Source organism: Podarcis pityusensis (genome assembly GCF_964106645.2).
Source record: "Podarcis pityusensis genome assembly, chromosome: 1".
NCBI classification, from domain to species: domain Eukaryota; kingdom Metazoa; phylum Chordata; class Lepidosauria; order Squamata; family Lacertidae; genus Podarcis; species Podarcis pityusensis.
This window is the reverse complement of record NC_138028.1, coordinates 43,914,496-43,936,021: the sequence shown is the minus strand read 5'-3', so window position 1 is coordinate 43,936,021 and position 21,526 is coordinate 43,914,496. Positions and strand designations below refer to the sequence as shown.

Below are 21,526 nucleotides of genomic sequence, written 5' to 3'. Positions count from 1 at the left end.
CTACAACCAGATGCTTTCTTGCTTGCTGCATTTTGTCAAGAAATGTATTTATTTTCCTCTTCCTGGTGTTTAAACACTTAACAGCGAAGTAATATATTACATCATATCTGGGAAAGAGTGAGGAAGGGCTGTGACTCTGTCTCTCTCCACCCCCCCCCCTAAAAATTCTCTAATCTACAGCTTGCAGTTGAGGACACAATATAGAAATCCATGTTGAAGGCAGCAGAAAATCTGGATAACACATATTGACCCAATTGGAGTGGGTGGCAGGAATGTTGATGAATTGGTTTTTTTTGTTATATGAGAAAGGCATAGGAGTGTTTACTTGCTGTTTTGTCTTCTTGCAGGCAAAATCAGCAGCTGGAAAGAAAAGTATCTTTGCTCAGAAGATAGCTGCTAAGAGGGCAGCCGAAGTGGCTCAAATATCTTCTCTTTCTCTTGAGGAAGCTGAGCAGACAAATGTAGGACCAGCAGCTCCAGATGCTGCCCTACCTTCTGAAGCCATGGAGACCCAATTCCGCAGGGGTGAGGAAGGTAAATGTTGATACCTGTGGAGCAAGTATTCTCAGTTCCCGATGGCATGTGGAAGCCTTGAAGATGCTTATTGAATATTAGCATAGAGAAGCAAATATCTCCTTAAAAGGTTGTGCTGGTGAGCCCTAGCATTGAGGCGGTGATCCTGCGCACAGTTACATTGGAGTAAGCACCATTGAACTCAGTGGGACTTAATGTCTGAGACTACATGCACCAGATTGTAAATCAACTCAGTGGAGTATGTTGTCAGTTTAAGTTTGCTTATGAATACCGCTCACAGTGCCCTTTGTTTCTAGATATGCCTGCTGGTAGTGTACACAGTCAGCGTTCAAGTATTGTCACTGGGAAAGGTCTTGGAAGCCTGGGAGGAGAGCAAGAAGCCCAGAACATCCACAAGGAGAACCTGGAGAAGCTGCAGTCCATGTCTCAAGAGCAGATCTTGGAGGAGCAGAAACGACTGCTGGCTCAGCTAGGTACGAACTTCTTGCTGACTTCTGTACACCTTATTCAGTGATTTGGATTAACCCCCCTCTGATTTTTAAGGATCAGGGCAGTTACCTTCAGTTTTGAAAGCACGAAACATAACATGAACTCTACACAAAAGAACATTGTCCAAAGCAGCGAAGCCAGCTTCAGACATGTGGAATCATTCCCAGGACTCGCTTCCACGCTTGAAGATTTCCTGTTGGCATGTTTAATTTATGCAGCTGACTTTGTAACAGGCACACAAACTGCAAAACCTCTTTCACAGACCTCATGGGTCTGTTGAAGAGAGCTGCTTACATTAATTTTTTTGGACGGGATGCTTCTGAGACACAAATGTGATATCGTGTCTTTAACTTGCAACCTGAAAAGCAGTCATCTGTCTGAAGGCCAGGTAGGAGGGGACCTGATGAGGATATGAGTGGGAATATTGGTTTTGCTAGTTACTATGTTATGCATTTTTATGTTTTTATATTGTCAACAACAATTATTATTATTAATAATAATAATAATACAGTGGTACCTCGGGTTACATACGCTTCAGGTTACAGACTCTGCTAATCCAGAAATAGTACCTCGGGTTAAGAACTTTGCTTCAGGATGAGAACAGAAATTGTGCTCCGGCGGTGCAGCAGCAGAGGGAGGCCCCATTAGCTTAAGTGGTGCTTCAGGTTAAGAACAGTTTCAGGTTAAGAACGGACCTCCGAAACGAATTAAGTACTTAACCCGAGGTACCACTGTAATAGCGTCAATCACTATTGACTCAAAGAATTGACGCATGCATCAAGGAGGAATTTTAATGCTGACAGTATTTTGTCCCATTTTCATGGTTATCAGATCCTGGTTTACTTGCATTCTTAAAGTCACAACGTGATGGTAAGGCAACTCGGGAAGGAGAAAGTCAAAAGCAGCATGAGAGGCCAGGAAAGCTTCTTCATCCAGAAACGCAGCCTAGACCCCAGCATGAAGCAGAAGAAACTCTGAAAGCTCCTTTGTTACAGAAGCCAGTGATGGAAGAGGAGGAGGGCATGGAGGAGTCCGTGCAAACAGAAGTTGGTACAAGAATGGAGGATAGCACAGGTAAGGAAAAGTTACGCGTTGTTGCAATGGATGAGCAAAATATCCAAGTTTCCATATAATATACATGCTTGTTCTTCCAGGGTTTTGATCACTGCTTCAATTCTAGAGGCCAAGTATTCTCAACTCAAATCTGTTGTGCAAATGAAACAATTGCAGGACCGTAATTTTGCTTTGTCATACAACTAAGAAGAGGCTGTTTTACCTGACCCAACCTCAGGGGGTGTGGGGGTGGGAAACTTGCTACATGCAGTTTTCATATATTTGCTGGTGTTGCAATACTCTCTGGCAAGGGGTGGCAGAGATGAAAAGTATGGCAACTACAGATGCAGCTGCTGATAAGAGTAGTTTTGAATGGCACCTTCACTTTCACTTCTTGGCAGGCTGCGTGTCCTTTGGGAACAATCAATATGTTTGGGTTTTGTGTGTGTGTGTGTGTGTGTATATATATATATATATATATATATATATATATATATATTTGCTGCTGCTGATTCATTCACTGTGTGGCACTATATGGCAACATTACCTGCTCCTTGTGAACATATGCCCGCTTCGGGGACTCCCCCTGCCCCCACAGTCTCTTTCAGCTACAGTCTCTTTCTGCTTCCACTCTGAGATGACCCTAAACCCATTTTTACTGCAAGGTGATTCTGGGCCTGGCTTTTATATCTTGATTCCCAGAAGCGATGTGTTTGAAGTTAACAACGGAGCTGTCAAATTAGGTACCTGGGCAGAGGCTTTGTAGGAAGAATCAGCAAAAGGATCTGATTTGTGAGATTGGAGAACAAGGATGAACAGTAGGAAGTTTGGGGGCTGGAGAAAGAAGTATGCTAGCAATGAGTCCAGGAACCACATCATTGGCTGCTTGCGCTGCAGAAGTGAGTGAAGATAAGCCAGAACAGATTTTAGCGGCTGCACCTGCAGAAGCTGCTAATGTAGCTCGGTCTCCATTGCGGCTTCTACAGCACTGCGGGGTTGGGTGAAGCCAGTGAGAAATTGTTGTGGCTTTCGGGAAGGAGATTGACTGCCAAGTGGAGTTACTCCTCCAAACTAGAACTTCTGTGAACAAAAGGCCTTGGGTTGTGGGTGGAGGAAGCAGATTTCGGTAGCTGCTTAAAGCTAGCTGGAATCTCTCCCAAGACAGATAAATCCTGTGAGGTTTAAGAATCCTGTGTTTAGATTACGGTATATTCGTCCTCAGTGTGGATTACCTAGGCTTAAAAGGCACACAGCTTGAGGTATTGGTTGATTGGCAGGCTAGAGGGGCACCCACTTTCCATCCCCTTCAAATTGTAGGAATGGGGATAATATGTGCATTGGAGGAAATACATTGTTTATGATGCCTCAAGATTGGAGTCAAATCCGTAAGAGGGACCTGTGGGCTTCTGCTGGAGCTTGTGTTCTGATGATGATATGGATCAATAATACCCTTTGTACTCTTGCCATATCTGCAGGTCCCTTTCTGTTTCCTGTACTTAAGTGATCTGGCTAGTGGGTCCAGATTGAGTTACCTGCAGGCAGTTCTTGCTAAAGGACAGCCAAAAGCAATTGCTCATTGCCTCTGTTATCCCCAGACAATGAGGGAAGGCATTAAAAAAAAAATTGAGGGTGGGGAGGGGAGAGAAAAGGTTCTGCCCCAAGGAACCTACATCTTAATTTCCACAGTGATGGGAGGAAGAAATGGTAAAGAGAAAGCAGAGCACACTCAGGGCTTCATTTCAGTTGCAAATGTGAGACCTTGAGGGGTCAGGCCAGAATCTCTGAGGCCTTCATCTTGGTCAGTTTGGGGATCCTGTTCTTTAGCTCCTTGCCTCAGCATTTCGTTACAATAAAGCTCCAAGTGTATTCCAGAAGGGCTGCAGCTCAGTGATAGAGCAGGAGCTTTCAGACAGAAGGCTCTGAGTTGTCCAGGTAGGATTGGGAGAGGCCTCAGTCTGAAATCCTGGAGAGCCACTGCCTGCCATCAGGGATGATAACTGAGCCAGGTGGGCCAACAGCCTGACTCTCCACAAGGCAGCTTTCTGTGCTTCCCTTAACAAACAAACCACGACCCATGAAGTCGATCCAAGAGGACAGTTAACCTCCTTGGTTTTACTGAGTTCTTGGGACTGCAGAAACAAGGGGAAGGGCCCTAGCTCAGTGGCAGAGCATCTGCTTTGAGCGCAGAAGGTCCCAGGTTCAGTCCCTGGCATCTCCCCACGTAGGGCTGGTGGGAGAGAGCCCTGTCAATTTCAATCAGTGCAGAGGATACGGAGCTGGATGGACCAGTGGACTGTCTTGGTATAAGGTAGCTTTCTGGATTGCCAGATACCTGGCAGCCCACGATACATGGCCAGTAGTGCCTGGCTCTGTTGGCCACAGTTTGTGCAGACCTGCTCTGTCGTAAGCTTTAATTCGAAACTTCCCTGCTATTATTCTTTTTTTCATCCTGTTCCTTTCCCTCCCGCCTTGTTGCATTCCTCTCTTCTTGAGTGTTTTACCTCTCCGCTGCCTCTCTGCCCCGGCCCCATACTTGCGCTGGCTGTTTCCTTCTGTCTGATCCTTTGTTGTGCTATATTCTCTGGGTCTCCCTGCCTCGTGGAGCCTGCTTAATGAGATCTTTGAATCGCTCTTGGATTTGAGCGGTGTGGTTTGGTGCGATAAGGGGTGGTGTTTACTGTTTCTCTTCTTGAGAGAGCAGCTTTAATGTGCAAGAGGAGGGAAGGGAGAAGAAGCGAGAGCAGGTGGATTAGCACTTCCGCAAGAGCTGCTTCCCCTCCCCTGCCCACAATTTCTTCCCCCCACATTTTCATATGCTTTCCTGCATTGGGTTTTAGTTTTTAGCAGGCTGGCGCTAGAACAATAGCTTGTTAAGGTGCACTGCTTGAAGAGAAATGTTGGGTATTTCCTCTGCACCAGGATGGGGGGGGGGGAAAGGTCCTTTGAGCCCTAAAAAATGTGGAGATAGCAGCAGATTGATAGCAAAGGATTTATGAGATGGCATATTGGGAGAGGAGAAGCAAGATGTGATTGCGGAGGGAAGCAGAACTTGGTTCTGGGAGGAGAGGGAAAGGTGTGTTGAACCAAGGAAGGGCAACTGTCCGTGGGGTGACTTAGTATATTGTTGGGAAGAGAGGAGCAATTATAAAAATCAATGGAGCTTTTCAAGCTGCCCGAGGTTATGCATGCAGCACATTGTGCCCAGCAGGAGACGTATTATTAATTTTGCATTAGCACTTAGCATTGGAAAGCTGCCACTGTTGATGCCAAGGAGTAAATGCATCTTGAATAGACTTAGCAGCCATGTTGCCAGAGGGAAGAAGGCAGCCTGTGCTTGCAATGGGAAGAGAGCAATTAATTCAGAAGGGGAAACCCATTCTCAACAAGGTCAACGATTTGGGCTTCTGATTCTCAAGGTCCCTCTCAGGTGGGGCCACAGTGTGCTTTCCGTAACAAGGGTGTGTTGATTTATTAGATTTATATCCCATCCTTCCTCCGAAAGGGGTTCGAAATCCTCCGAAAGGGGTTCGACTTTCTTTGCTGGAGTGGAAGCAGAGATTGCAGCTTGCAATCAGAGCTCAGTGACAGAGCGCACGCTTCACATTAGGGGCTGGGCGATGTTGGGTTTTCAACATGGCAGTGTAGTTCCAGCCCACCTTCCTGGGCAAAGTCCGCAAGGTGGTGCAAAACCACCCTATCTGCCCCTTGCAGAGAGGGGCTGCTGGCGAGCGGCAGACCTGCCGGCATCATCAAAGAGCCCCTCCACCACCTGGTTGCCTTCTACCAGGAGGGTGGGCTCTGTCTTTCTGGGAGGAAAGGCACAGCATGCACCCCAAGGCGAAGGCAGCCAGGTGGTAGCCAAGCAAGGCTGCAGGCCCCATTCCCGCTCCTACTTGAGTGCAAGCAGGAGCGGGGGCGGGGCTCTCTCAGCTGGGAAGGGCAGGCTTTGCGCTTCCCAGCTGAGCAGCCGCGATGAGCCCCCATCCCACCACTGGTTCCTGTGAGCCAGTGGCAGGTCGGAGCCTCATTGAAACTGCTTTGCTGAGGGGAGGGCAGCAGCACGTTCCTCAGCCCAAGCAGTTCAAAGAAGCAAAGGGAGGAACAAGCTGTATTGGCAACTTACCGATCCAACTTGTTTCTCCCTCTGCCAGGGCAGAGTGCAATGGTGGTTTCACCACCGATATACCGCTGAGTGAAGCTGTCGTCATGGTCTCCTCCCAATACCGGTCCTGAGCTATATATTGATATATTGCCCAGTGCTGCTTCACATGCAGATGACCCCTGGTTTCACTCTTGGCTGTCTGTGAGCTAAAAGGCTAGCAAGCGATTGAAAACCCCTCTATCTGAGACCTTGGAGAACTACAGCCGCTTAGAATAGACAGGTAACTGATGAGGTGGGTAAAAATAACCCAAAGTTTGGGGCTCAAATGACACACTAAACTGAAGTTAAGCAGGAGCTAAGGCTTCTGAGACATCAGAAGTAGAGACATCACCTTGCCAACAAAGGTCCGTATAGTAAAAGCTATGGTTTTTCCAGTAGTGATGTATGGAAGTGAGAGCTGGACCATAAAGAAGGCTGATCGCTGAAGAATTGATGCTTTTGAATTATGGTGCTGGAGGAGACTCTTGAGAGTCCCATGGACTGTAAGAAGATCAAACCTCTCCATTCTTAAGGAAATCAGCCCTGAGTGCTCACTGGAAGGACAGATCATGAAGCTGAGGCTCCAATACTTTGGCCACCTCATGAGAAGAGAAGACTCTCTGGAAAAGACCCTGATGTTGGGAAAGATGGAGGGCACAAGGAGAAGGGGACGACAGAGGACGAGATGGTTGGATAGTGTTCTTGAAGCTACCAGCATGAGTTTGACCAAACTGCGGGAGGCAGTGGAAGACAGAAGTGCCTGGCGTGCTCTGGTCCATGGGGTCACGAAAAGTCGGACACGACTAAACGACTAAACAACAACAAAGGCTTCTGATCTCCTTGTAGCTGCACTAGAACACAGTATGGGGAAGCTTGCAAGCCTGGGGTGATTTCTACACCCTCTTCCTCCAAGGGCTAGTAACATTTTAGCCACACAGCAAATAGTGTAATAGGTTTATTACACTTGCCCAAGGACCTCTGTTGTTGAGCAGGGTTTCAACCAGACTTCCTCTTGTGCAAGTTCCACAGCACTCTATGCCATACGTCCCAGAAGACGTAATGGTGCATGTGAGGGAGCCTGGCAAAAGCCTCTGTAATCTTCTCCAGTTAATGTATGTAGGAGGCATTTCTCTGCAACACCTTCCTCCTACTCTGCTTTATGCTGTCATGGTGCCGATGAATCTGTGGCTGAATCCGAGAACCAGAGAGCCAGAACTTTAGCAGATTTGGCTTGGTGGGGGCTGTGCTTGTAAAACAGTGTGCAGGAGAGAGCCAAGCTGCAGGAAATGGCACTATAGGCTGACTATATGTTGCACGCCCAATTCTGAAAAACAAAACATAAGCTTGGAAAGGTTCCGTGCACATTCACCATCCGGGCTGCCAGGTTGTGTTTCTCTAAAGGGGTTTCTCATCAGTTCAACAATCTGCTGATAACCCTAGAATACATAACAGTCTTCCCCCCACTGTTGACAAGATTGCAATACTAGTGTCTGGTGGTACACATTACTAATTTGACTCAGAGCATGGTTTAATCCGCCTTCTCCATTTAGTGATTAATGGAGAGGGGAAAAACAAATACCAGAAGACTCTTCTGCTTCTTCCTGCTTCACACCCACCCCACTGGTGTGTTTGTTCTTCATTCCAGCATTTCTTTAAAAAATATAAAATGAATGTACAGTGGTACCTTAGGTTACAGGCGCTTCAGGTTACAGGCGCTTCAGGTTACAGACTCCGCTAACCCAGAAATAGTACCTCGGGTTAAGAACTTTGCTTCAGGATGAGAACAGAAATCGTGCTCTGGTGGCGCGGCAGCAGTGGGAGGCCCCATTAGCTAAAGTGGTGCTTCAGGTTAAGAACAGTTTCAGGTTAAGATCGGACTCTATTTCTGGGTTAGCGGAGTCTGTAACCTGAAGCGTATGTAATCCAAGGTACCACTGTAGTCCAAAGATAAGCAATAAGTAATGGTTGAAAATAAGCTGTTACTGTAATTTTACTAGAGCTTTGTTTAACTTGATTTGGATGCTTACAACATTACTAACTAGAACAACATTCCAGAGTTAACTCAGTAGATTTATCTCAAGAGGTTGTCAAGGTGCTAATTGTTCCTTCCATTGCTGCCTAGTCTATAATGCTAAATAATTGATCTTCTTGGTGTTCCAACCATTAAAAAACTTATTGGCTATGCTCAGAGTCTCCTATTCAGTTGTTGCTGCAGAGCCAAAATGTATAATTAGTTGATTTTTCCCCCCTTTCAATTTCTCACTGGCTCTTTGTGAAGACCCAGAATTCTAAACATTATCGCTCGTGAGACGGCAATAATGGAGCCCTCTGAACTTGCCTTTCAAGACTCTTACTTTCCAATATTATCGGTTTTCTCTCCTCAGTATCTTTATTTTGAGACCCTTTTCTTAGGCTTGTTGGAGTGCAGTTTAAATCATTAGCCTCATGTTATTCTGTGCTCTTGATTTTCTAATCTGATTGTATTCACTCCACGTCCAAGTTGATATTCAGCTCATCTTCATTTCATCTGCAAATTTTATTAACGGCGCCATCCACTTTCCTTCTCCAGATCTTATGGAAGATTAAACTGTTGGTGGACCTTTGATGTTTATGTATCAATGATGAGTCAGTCTCTGAGCATTTTTCCCTTCCCCTTGTAGTGTCATAAAAGCAGTATTTGATGCACTTCTTCAGAGCCACAAATGTTGACAATGAAAGTGATGCATGCTCTGCTTTCACGCTCAGGAATAACAATGTCTGCCTTTGCCTTTCCCAAAAGGTGGTGACCTTCCAGTGAAGCCTCAGAAAGAGTGGCTCCACATGGACACTGTGGAGTTGGAGAAGCTGCAGTGGTTGAAGGACCTCCCTAAACCTCGGCAGAAGAAAACCAAAAAGGTCAGGAGAATAAAACACAGTCCCTTCTTTCTTGCTTTCAGATTAACTTCCCCCTAGAAAATTGGTAGGTAACCTTTTTCAGCCTGAGGGCTGCCTTCTTTTATGGGAACCTTCGGGGGGCGGGGGGGCAGGCTGCATCCCAGCAGAGGGCAGAAGCAAAAGAGCAGTGGGTGTGACTCTTGCCTTGGTAACAGTAGATTACACTCCAGCCATGAAAAAGCTGTTTCTACACCCACCCACCCCCACACCACTTTCCATCCTCCTTCCAGGCAAGCAAGAGGCATTATCTCAGTTCAAGGAGACATTCTAGCCAGGCAGAAGCTCTCAAGGAGGGTGTGGCCTGGAAGAGTCAATTTGGCCTACAGAGAATCCCAAAGGCCAGACAGCAGTGTTTGAAATCGCCCAGGCACCAGTTGCGGGTTCAGTTGTGACCATGTGAAGATGTCTTGTCATCAGGTTTGGCAACTAACATCTCCACCATCTGGCTGGTGTACAGTAGCAGTTTCTGCTGCCCCCCCCCCCCCAATATCCCAGCATCAAAAGACACTGCTGCGTGGCAGCCGGCTGACTTATCTGTGGAGATGTCTTGTCGCTGTTTAATCCTGTATTGTTTTATTTGATGTTTTAATGTGTTGGAAACTGTTCTGAGACATTTTTTCTTTAAAATATAAAGCAATATAGAGATGATGATGATGATAATAATAATAATAATTTCATTGTAAAAGAAAATGGCACCTAGACAGTCCATTGTGGTGGCCGTAACCTAGGTTCAAGGTGTCATTTGGTGGTTATTTTATATCTATGCGTTTATAACCCTACCAGACAGAGAGACCTGGAGGACCACATTTGGTCCCTAGGCCAGAGGTCCCCTTCCCTAGAACATGTTGTCAGCAAAAAATGGTAAAAGTTGGCTTGGGTAGTTAAGGGATTTAGATCCTACTAAGTGTGAGCAGCTAAATTGGTAGAATAGCTGAATGGCACAGTAGGCAATAAAGGTTATAATTTTATTTGTTTCTTTCTCCAATAGGCAATGCAGGCACGCTTCAATCTGAAGGGAGATCTTATTCCCCCAGATAAAGACCTCCCCACACATCTGGGCCTACACCACCACGGAGAGGAAGCAGAAGTAAGGGGAGAACAGCCTTGAACGCTAGAACATGCTTGTGATCTCATTGCATGTTTGACTCTCTTTCCTGTCTTTCCTTCTTAGGTAGTCCTGGGCTAGGTGGTCTGACCATTAATGATTCTCAGTTGAAGGCATCTAAAGTACTTTCATGCTTTCAAAAATGGAAGAAGCAGAGAATTAATTACTGTGAAATAAGATTGCTACTTGGAGCAAGATTTCTTTTTCTCATCACATACGAGGATGGGAAATTCCCTCACCCTCCTCTTGAGTAGCAGTAACTTATTGAACAGTAGATCCCAGACTATTGGATAGTGTGGTGTAGCATTCCAATGAGTGTTTCTTCTGGGAAGGCTCAGTTTTTGGTGTTTTGCTTAGAACCTAATGGAGCTTTATAAAAAAGGGTGACTCCTACTATAACCTCCATCAGGTTGGTGCTCAGCGACCTTGGAATATTTCCCCATGCTTTCTTTGTAGCGTTTGATGTGTCTTGCATGCTTGACTCATCTAAAGCTTAGCACAGGAACCTTGTTGCCCCTGCTCTCTGCATGTATTGCACTATTACCTGGATTGTGTGGTGCGATTGGCAGAGGACAGTCCTGTTGACTTCCTTGCTTCTTTCAGAGTCTGTTCAGGTGAAAGGATGGTGTCTCTTCAGTAGTATGTAATGTAACACAATGATAGATACCCTAATGTCTGGATGTTTTATTTTTATGCTAGAGGGCTGGCTACTCGCTCCAAGAGCTCTTCCACTTGTCTCGCAGCCAGGTCATTCAGCAAAGGACTCTGGCTTTGCAGGTGCTTGGTCACATTGTCCAGAAGGTGAGTTAACCTTTGTAGGGGTGACAAGAGAGAAACGGGGTGGCCAGGTTTCTTCTGATGCCACGAAAACCATCTCCACATATACCAAATCACCAATGTGCTTTTTGGTTTCTGATCTTGTTCACCTTTTAATTGGCCCTAGGGAATCTCTAAATTAAGACAGTTTGGTGACATGCAAGTACATCCACAGGGTTTGATCTGAAGTGGTCATTTTTGCAAAGTTGAAGAATGACCACGGTGCTCCAACAGAAAGCTTCCCACTGTGACATTTCTTATTAGATGGGTCAGTGATCAAAACAGCCTTCCCCAGCCTGACACCTCCAGATGTTGCTTTAAGACTGACCACTAGCTGTGCTGCTAAGACCTGATGGAAGTTGGAGTTTAGCAGCAAAGCTGGAGGGAGTCAGCCTGGGGAAGGCCGTATTAAAACATTTTTGAAGGTTCCTACCTCCTTAATGAGTAAATAAAACATTATTTGGATCTCTCCATATATTTGGTGACTAGACTGAAATCTTACTAGTCTTCTGATGCTGTTATCATGTTATTATCTAACCTGAAAGGTTCGAGTGATGTTCTTTTGCACATTTACCTGGGAACAAGCACCACTAAAACCTAGTGTGGATTGTTTCTGAATAAACATGCATAGGAATTGGCTCTCAGTTAAGGGAAACAAAAGGCAGCTAGCAGTTTAATTCACTAGCGACTGCCAAATCTGCTAATGGTGAAGTTTCTGCTGCATTGTATTAATTTGTGGTTTAGTTGAATACGTTGGCTATTGGGAACAGCCAAATTAGGCTCTTAAGTGCTTTAAAGCAACGAGAAAAGGTTATGAAGTCTGGCAGAAATTGGCCATAATTGTATATTGATATAAGCCAGAATCTACAGATCTTGGCTGGCTTAGTCCCCACTGGTAGACCATCATTGTTTGTGGAATGCATAGAGGATGTGCGGGTGGGAGTGGAGGGGCCTGATTTCATTATTGTGCTTTGGAAGCACTCACAAGGCCTCCAAAGCACAGGGCAAACGTCAGAGACAAGAGAGATGACCACACCTTGGCAGAATTCCAAGGGAAGAACATTCCCCCTCGAGGCCAGAGATGCAGCTGCCCATGGTGTATTTAGTGATCTCATTTGTGGAGCCCTAGGGAGAAACTCAGTTGCCTTATAGCTGTGTGCATTTTGCCAGAGGATAAGAATGCAAAAGATATCAATCTTCATCATAAAAAAAAGAAAATGTCATGATTTGAAGTGGAAGAAGTGGAATGGATTTGCTTCCATCAGTTTCCAGTCTAAGGACTTCCGGGAAAGCGTCCCTGTGCTGCCTTCTAAAAACAACAACTCTCTCTCTCTCTCTCTCTCTCTCTCTCTCCTTTTAACCTGACTTTGTCGTTGTGGTGTGTGTTTTCAGGCCAAGGCAGGGGAGTTTGCCTCCTCGCTGAAAGGAAGTGTCCTGCGTGTGCTGCTTGACGCTGGTTTCCTCTTTTTGCTCCGCTTCTCCTTGGATGACCCAGTGGATAATGTCGTTGCAGCCACTGTCCACGCCCTCCATGCGCTGCTTGTCTCTCCAGATGATGAGGTGTCTATCTGTAGAACCCAAGAATCCATGTGTAATAGTTTTGAGTGTTGGTATCAGTAGGGATAGATCTCCGTGTTATTTTGGGTTTCTGTTCCCTTCCACTCAGTGGTGGGGCAACTGCTTTGCATGCAGAAGGTCCCAGGTTCAATCTCCAGGCAGGGCTGGGAAACACTCTTGTCTGAAATCATGCAGAGCCACTCCCAAGTGTCGCCACATCTCCTTGTAGTGTGCCATACCACTGGTGGATGGCGCCAGAAACAGAAAGTGGATAGAGCAATTGATGTGGCTCTTAGCTTTGTGTCAGCAGACCACATTCCAGCGATCCACACATTTTTCTCCAACTTTGCTATCCAGGCAAGCAAGGGGCGTTATCATAGTTGAAGGACACATTCCAGCCAGGCAAAAAGCATTTAAGGAGAGTATGGAACAGGGCTGATGAGGGGTAAGACCTAGGGGCTGAGTTCCAAGGGCCAGAAAGAGAGGCATGGAGAGCCACATTTGGCCCCTGAGCCTGAGGCTCCCATCCTCTGGTGAGAGACACTACGGAGTTAGATGGACCAGTGTCCTGACTCTGCATGAGGCAGCTCCCTCCTTGGGCATTAAATGGATCCTTTGCGTTTTCTGCTTCCAGAAGAACAATTCTGGGTCCATGCCTTTAGAACTTATTGTGAATATTTGTTTGTTATAGTTTATTATTATATTCATGTCCTACCTTTAATCCAGGAAGCTGAAGGTGGTTCACACACTTCTCTCCTCTTCATTTTATCCTTGCAGCCGCCCTGTGAGGTAGGTTCGGCTGAGGGGCAGTGACTGGCTAAGTGGGCATTTAAACTATGGTTTCTCAAGTCCCAGTGCTGCCTCTCACACCATTTATTCCAGTAATTTCTCTGGGAGGGCTCTTTCCAAGCCTTGCTATCAAAGACGCCTAGGAGTGGACATGAGAGCATCTTCTCCTCCTTTTTCGACAGCTGTTCAGCAAGAACTAGCTTCTTGTTTTTCATTTCCTTGCAGGAGTATCTGGACAAGACATTTTCATGGTACCAGGGTATCACTGTCTACCCTTTTATCCCGAATGAGGGCGAAGAGGAGGAGGAGGAGGAAGATGAGAATGAGGAACAAACTCCAACCCAGAAGGCACCGGGGAAAAGACCAAAGGATGAAAACAAACCAGATCCAGAAGTGGCACAGTATGATGCCATAAAGGTAAAACCTCTAGTCACTTCCAGAATATTGTCAATAAAGCAGTATCTTTGTAAAAAACCCCCCACAAAAAATACATATCTGTTACTGATTCATAGGCTGAAGTGGAAGTTTGCTGAGCCATAATTGGGGCTTTTGTATTAGACTTACAAAATCTTATTATTATCTCCAAGGGACTGCTAAAGACCAAGATTCTTCAGCGCCTGAGATACATTCTGGAAGTAATGCGACCTGTGCCTTTGGTAGTCCTGGAGAGTCTAGACATCCTAACGCGCATAGCAAGGCACTCTACTGAAGCATGCAGTCGGGTAGGTACCTGTGTGTGTGTTCTCTGGGTCAAAGATGCCAGTTGAGGTGGAAGAATAGAGATCATATAGGAATATTTCAGATTCCTTTGATATACTTGGCCAGATGGTTAAATTTTTTACATTGCTGCACTGACAAATAAGTGGCTTTGTGCTGCTCTTAAATATTCTCTCTTAAATGTCTGTTTTGCAGATCCTGGATTGTCCTCGCCTGGTTGAGATGGTCATCAGAGAATTCCTCCCCACTCAGTGGAATCCAAGAGTAGCTGAACCTGGGCAGTTGCTCACAAGTCTGCATGGAGTTCCATGCGCCACTGCCATGAAGCTAATGAGAGTCTTGGCATCTGGAGGGAGGAATGCAGCTGCCAGGCTGGTAAGGGCCTCTCCACTTAAGCTATTTAAACAGGGGGGCAGAAGTTCAAAAGATGGTTGAGACGAAAAGAAGAAGAAGCTTGGTTACTGAGCCGCCTGAGAAACAGTTTCTATCCAAATGCAATTTTGATTTTAAACGCAGTGTAAGGTAGTCTTTATGTGAGTATATTGTATTCAATTATGGGGTATCAGAGTTTTTAGGGGCTATCCAGGCTGGGATAGCAGGCTTGTGGGTAGTGGTGCCCGCCCTGTGGAACGCCCTCCCACCAGATGTCAAAGAGAAAAATAACTACCAAACTTTTAGAAGACATCTGAAGGCAGCCCTGTTTAGGGAAGCTTTTCACGTTTAATAGGTTATTGTATTTTAGTGTTCTGTTGGAAGCCACTCAGAGTGGTTGGGGAAACCCAGCCAGATGGGCGGGGTATAAATAATAAATTATTATTATTATTATTATTATTATTATTATTATTTATTATTAATGTCTGATGTAGATTTTTCCAATTTCGTTGTTCTGTATGGGACAATGACAATAAAGATTATCGTATTGTACTCAATTTCCCCAGAGATGGCTGACCAGTCTGTTGGCATTCTCTATAGATCCACATAGACACACATACACACATCAATTTTTGGTACAATGGAAACAAATCATGTGCTTGAAATAAGTAATGCTTGGAATTCAGATTTTCTAAAGAACTTTTATGTGGAGGTAAGCTAGGGGAAGGTGTAAGAAGTACTTTGGTTGCAGAGGGCAAGGGGAAAGGGGATGAAAGACAGCTGCTGAGATAGGAAGGTTCAACGCCAAGGAAGTGCAATGGGAAGTAAGAAGAAAAGGAGTGCTCATTTTTAATGCTGCTTCCATTGATTTCCATGAAACTTTAAGAAAGGGTAGAAGCAGTGGCAGGAGGTGGGGTGGTGGGGTAGCGCCACTCACCTGACCTTGTTCCGTTGTGTCATTGCTGCTTACTGAAATGCAGAGGTGGAAGGACAAGGTGGTGGCAAGGTTGGGTGTGGTGCAATTGCACTGGCAGAGCCAGTCTGGTGTGTTTGCACTGTGCCAGCCTCCCTACCTCCTCTCATCTCTCCTCCTCTACTTCCCAGTAAGTAGCAGCAGACTGGAGGTCAAGTGGCTGCCGCCGCCACACCAAGCCATCTGCTATTGGGTATGAGACTGGCTGGCTGACTCACTCCCAACGATCCTTCTTGCCTAGCATGCTTCCCATAGCAGCCAACCAGTTGCACCCAGAAAGTCCACAAGTAAGGGATGCTAGCAACTGGTGTTCCGTAGTTCAGTGCATGTGATTGTGGATTTAACCATCATGGTCACCAGCCATTGACAGTTCTATCCCTAATGGACTTGCCCGATCCCATTTTAAAGCCCTCTAATCCAGTGGCTATCATTAGGTGTTCCTCCTCGGATGTCCGTATGGGTTACTCTCCCCTAAGTCCTGCAGCTTACTCTGCTGTCTGCTTATTATTCACAGCTTAATAAGTTCGAACTGAAGAGTCGGCTGGGTCGCTTTGTAGCTGAAGATCCCAAAGACCTTCCCCTGAGGATAGAGGAAGCCATAAGGATGAACACTGAAGCTTTCCGCTTGTGGGCTGTGGCCACCGGCTACGGTCAGGCCTGTGATCTCTTTGGGTGTGTTTTCAGAATAAGGCACATCTTCTCCCTACCTGCCAAAAAAGAAAAACCCTTGCCCAGCTGCAACTTAGGAAACCTCTGCTCACCATCACCATCACTATGGTTGAGTGTTGTGCAATTGCACTGGCAGAGCCAGTCTGGTGTGAACCATAGTGATGGCTCACCATAGTGGTTGATCTGCCATTCCCTTTTCCACCTGCGTATTGCAGTCTTTCTTTTGCAGTAGGCAGGAGAGGAAGGAGCTTGTATAAACTGCAGCAGCGACTTGGCAGGAGAGAGGTATATCTCTCCCATGTCATCAAGAACATTAGAAGGCCACATCTGAGAAGATCACTAAGGTTTATTTGCCCCTATTAATCTCTAAACCAGGATGGATAACAAGCGGAAAAACCCACTAATCTACACAGTTACCAGGGAAGTCAGTTTGACAAGAATCTAGGAAGCAAATAAAGACTGTCTCTGAAATGGTTGCTTAGCCTCCTTTTCTGCAACATCCCCTGAATAAAGGAGGTTGGAATTGAGGTGAGGTATCTGTGGACTCAGTCACTGGGCTTGTTAGCGAGGACTGTATCTGAAGCTTGCAGATTTGAGGCCACTCATTAGCAGGGAGAGGTGTTGACTCCTCTGGGCTAGCAGAAAATCCAGCTTCTCCAGACTGGTTTTCACAAACCAGAAGGGGTCCACTTTGTAACAGTTATGTATGCCCAAATGCTAGTTTTGTATCAGTGAGTGACACTAGGTGCAGCTGATCATTGCCACAAGAACTGCTCCCTAAACAGCTGTATTCAAACCAGCAACCAAAGTAAATTGGTAATGGGTGATACTCTTTTCTGCAAAGTTTTTTGTCTTCAAATTCTGGCATATAGGCTGTTCTGCCTGCCATGACCATGTAAGATGCTTGTTCTCTTATCTTTACTGAAAAAGATGTTAACAGTGTAAGTAAGGTTGAAATGATGTCTTTTGGTTGCATAGGAAAATCCTCATTTCTATTCAAGCCTTAACTTTTCCAGCTATTAAAAAATGAATTTTTGGTTCATTTTATCAAACGCTTTGAGAAGCAGAAAGCCTTTTCTCTGCAGAAAAGGGGTCAGTAACAAAGTTATCATGGGATTTTGGATTGTGCTGGGAGTAAACAAATTATTTGTAACAATCAATGTCAAATTATTTGTAACAATCAATGTGTATCTGAAGAAGTGTGCATGCACACGAAAGCTTATACCAAGAACTAACTTAGTTGGTCTTTAAGGTGCTACAGGAAGGAATTTTTTTATTTCGACTATGGCAGACCAACACGGCTACCCATCTGTAACTGGAATCAATGTCCTGTGATCCCTGCCCTCCGCCTCATACATTTTCTCAAATTTACAGGGATCTCTATCCTGTGCTAATGAAGATGGTCCCATCCCTGGCTCAATTGGCTGGCAGTTTTCAGGAGAACAACTCTCTATTTGACCTTTCTGTCCAGCGAGCTACAGCCATGGTGACTCTGCTTACTCAAGTGACACAGACGGCCGGCTGCAGGGCAGAACTGCAAGCCCAGCTTAGCAGGTATCGCCACCTTCTCTTGCCAGTTGTGTGTGTGTGTGTGTGTATGTGTGTTCCTAAAAAGGCACGTTCTGCAGTAGCAACATGAGTTTGCATCACTCACTGGAGTGCTTTTTATTTTATTTTATTTTATTTTATTTATTTGTAAAGGTTTTTGTTTGAATTTTTAAACCAGATGTCAAGGTAGATTACAATATAACAAACAGTATGCAAGTAATAACAGTTAAAAGAGATAAGAAATAGCAGATATAATGCTCTAAACTAAAACATGAGGGAGATGATGAATTAACAACTTAGTAACATAAGTTGCAATCACACCAAAGGCCCATCTAGTCCAGCATCTCAAGCAAAGGCCTATGGGAAACTCACAAGTAAGACACGAGGGTATTGGTCCTCACCTGCTGTTCCCTAGATGCCAGTCATGGCTTCTGTTAGGATCCTGAAATGTCCTCTTTTTTGTCCAGTGCCCTTTTTTATAATTTTTACAAAATTTTCCAAATTACATTTCAAAAGATTCATTTAGACAACCCTAAATCAATGACTTCTCTGCTTCTCTTTCCTTGGTTCATTTTGCATACCACACATCCTTGCATATTTTACATGAACTAAACCATTCAGTAATCCATTTACATACATCAAAACACTGTTGAATTTATTTTAGTGCTACCAGTGTTTTTAAATGAACACAATTTTCACCCATATATTCAGTAAACATTTTCCAGTCTTCCTTAAATGTATGTTCTTCTTGTTCTCTTATTCTCTATGTTAAATCTACAAGCTGTGCATATTCCATCAGTTTAAGTTGCTATTCTTCTTTGCTTGGGACCTCGCTTGTTTTCCATTTTTGTACTAGCAAAACATGGGCCACAGTAATAGCATACATCTTTTTTGACACCTGGGAATTTCCCTCTGAATTATCCCTGACAGAAAGGGCTCTGGGGTTTTTTGGGGAAAGGTACTTTAAACCATTTTTTTCAATTCACTGTATATCGTTTCCCAATACTTTTACCCTTTTACAAGTCCACTTTTTTGTCCAGTGCTCTGGTGTGAATCCTCGTGCCAGAACGCTGGAGCAGAAGGCACTTTGGTGTGTCCCTGTTGACGAGTGCCAGAGCACCTTCTGGTCTGGCGCTCTGGGACTACCCTGCACACGATCGCCAGAGCACTGGACTGGAAAGTGCTCCCCTCCTGACATCCTGATTTGGGGGACAAAAATATTGGGTGGTGTGGAAGTGGTATACAGCAGCCATTGATTTTAAAAAGCCTGCCCAAAAAAGAACAGCCTTCACAGAAGCCATCAAATGGTCATACGCTGCCTTTCATGCAGGGTTCCCAACAGACCCCAATTCATGCACTGAGCAGACTCAGTTCTGTGTAGCTTCAGCGAGGTTGCTGCATTATCTGCTTGAAAACCATTCCCTGCCTGTATGTGTGGATGTTTTTCCTCCACATAATGGCCTCTGTACTGTGTGCTGCTACATTCCAGCAATGCAAAAGTCAGAGGTAAACTTGCCCGTACCCGGCAAGCAAGAGGCATTATCCCATATCAAAGAGACATTCCATCCAGGCAGAAGCATTTGCAAAGCCACAAGATAAACCATCCACAATATCAGGTTCTTTCAAAAGGGTAACTGAGCGAGGGAATGGGTTTGTGAGCGCAACCTTATTATTTGCCTTTATTCTTGTTTTTAGAGAAGTTTCGTTTTGAACGAGAGCTGTGGCACTCTTGCTTCTAAGAATCGAGGGTGCCATCACATGTCAGCTTTCTGCAATGGCCAAATAACACTTGGCACTAAATGTAGGGTTTGTTGAAATTCTGCCGTTAAGTGCTTCCTTACAAAGAGAAACTAGCAGTTAGTGAATTGGCTTTCTGTAAAATACAGGTGAATCAATTTCTCCGGTTTTTCTTTCAAATAGGCCGTGCAGAATTCTCATCACTTGTTTTGGGAAAGTGGCACTTGAAGTGAAGGGCAGGAAAGGATTTTAAATGATGGGGGGGGGGGGAGCCAGTTACCTTCAAAATGATGGGGTGGGTGGGGAAGAGAAGAGGCTATTGTTTACAAAGCAGCGTTCCTAAATTATATCATATGCAGCCTGACATAGCCACATGCTTGTGGTTCTGGTGTGAGATGATTATAGGCTTTTAAAACATGAGATGGCTGTTGAATATGTACAGATAAATAATAAATCCCGGGCACTTTTATGAGAAGCAAAGTGAAGATAATTTACCCATTCTTTTGTGTTCAAAAATGAGTGAACACCACCACTATTGTTGGAAAGCCGTTTTCGGGCTTTAAATGTGAAAAATATGGATGTTTTAATTTTTTTGTACTTAAGAGCTGTGTCTCTGTGTCATGCTTGGCATGGTCACTTTAAAATACAGAATACAGACAAAGAGAGTCTAGGAGTAGGGTTCATTTACCGGAGGCTGTTTGTCTTTGAAAACTTTTGAGTGAGTACAACACATAACCAAACATGATGGAAGCTTCCTGGAGACAAAAAAATTGCTGTTCTGTGGCTGAAAGTGGTATTTAAGTTTCTGTCCTTTTCATAACAGCTGTCTATGCACGACTGGTGATGAGAATTGTGACAGAGCTTCTTTGGCTTTCTATAGTTGTGAGGAAGGTATTTATGAGGGTGGTGATGATACCTCAGTAAAAACTGATCACTTCGGCAAGTAAGGTTGTGAACATCAATGTTCTTTCAGCCTAGCAGTCTTGTCAGATTAATTGCCCTTCAAAGAGGCGTTCTAGTCTTCCCTGTGTGTGTCCTGCTTTAGTTCCCTATTTTTGTATCTCTTTTTCTTTCATTTCCCTCTTCTTAGGATGAGTGGGAGGAAATAATTAGACTTTGCTGAAGAGCAGTTGATTGTGGTATTCCCTAGGAATCCACTGCTGAGTCCAGCGAAGCCTGAGGTTTGTTCGTGCTGCAGCAGTGGAGGTTGACAGTGAATTTGATTGAGAAGATAATCATTTGGGTGGGTGTAAATAAATACCTGGCTCAGTGAAAGAGGTTTCTCTGATGAGAGTGAGTGACAGGGGTGGGAGCACTTTGAAGGAAAGTATATGGGACTGGTAGGCTGCAGGGGCAAACCAAGGAAAAAACACTTTGCTAGAGGCGTAATGTGTCCAGCATCAGAGAAAAGTGCTGTTGCAGTATGAGAGCTGTTCTGTGTGAATTTGGCTTGTGTCCTGCATCTCGCAAATGGAACTCTCATCGCTGCAGACATAATGGGTTGAATCCCATTGTTCTCTTTTGCTTGTGGAGGGGCTTTAAAACTATTGTGTGCCTCTGCTAGTGGAAGAGGAAGGGAGGTGACTTTTGCCAATTTCCCTTTGCAGCCCCCTGCACCCTCAGTAAATCTGCTCCAGAAGGTTGGATAACTTTCTAGAACAGAATGGAAGGTGATGCTGCAGCCTGCTGGGGTTATCAATGAAAATTAACCCCCGCTTCTGTTTGTGGTAACATCATCTGAATTGAAAGCTTTTCTGCGAGCCGAAGGGACACCTTTAGATTGAGCCCAAGAATTATCAGTCGCATGAGTTTCTGTAATTAGGAATCAAGTGATATCTGTGCACGTGTGAAGCGGCTCTTAATCTTTGATCAGCCAAGGGCCTTGACCATTTCCTATCTTAAATTAAAACAATAAATGAATGGATGAATTTATATTCTGCTTGTTTCGCAGTCTCTTGGCAGCTTGCAAAACATCAGTGAAAATATTACAGATGGCACAAAATTGACAAATATTAAAACTGCAACTTGATGAATCCTCTCCAGCCAAACAACTGCAGAAACCTTGCTTAGAAATAACACATTCTTGTTTCTT

The 21,526-nt window shown here is 44.8% G+C and overlaps 1 protein-coding gene across 3 annotated transcripts in view; it reads left to right on the top strand.

Annotated features, from left to right (window-relative positions):
* RPAP1 (RNA polymerase II associated protein 1) overlaps nucleotides 1-21,526 on the top strand; it is a 45,873-nt gene that overhangs the window by 10,328 nt on the left and 14,019 nt on the right. For 2 of the 3 annotated variants that reach the window (XM_080996454.1, XM_080996455.1), the window contains 12 exons: nucleotides 348-534; nucleotides 831-1,007; nucleotides 1,855-2,097; nucleotides 8,997-9,112; nucleotides 10,140-10,238; nucleotides 10,956-11,057; nucleotides 12,465-12,632; nucleotides 13,644-13,835; nucleotides 14,006-14,140; nucleotides 14,331-14,510; nucleotides 15,995-16,152; nucleotides 17,524-17,703. In XM_080996454.1, coding sequence (XP_080852580.1) covers nucleotides 348-534; nucleotides 831-1,007; nucleotides 1,855-2,097; nucleotides 8,997-9,112; nucleotides 10,140-10,238; nucleotides 10,956-11,057; nucleotides 12,465-12,632; nucleotides 13,644-13,835; nucleotides 14,006-14,140; nucleotides 14,331-14,510; nucleotides 15,995-16,152; nucleotides 17,524-17,703 — 1,937 coding nt within the window. The remainder of the gene's footprint in view (nucleotides 1-347; nucleotides 535-830; nucleotides 1,008-1,854; nucleotides 2,098-8,996; nucleotides 9,113-10,139; nucleotides 10,239-10,955; nucleotides 11,058-12,464; nucleotides 12,633-13,643; nucleotides 13,836-14,005; nucleotides 14,141-14,330; nucleotides 14,511-15,994; nucleotides 16,153-17,523; nucleotides 17,704-21,526) is intronic. The other variant, XM_080996456.1, reaches the window with a different exon arrangement.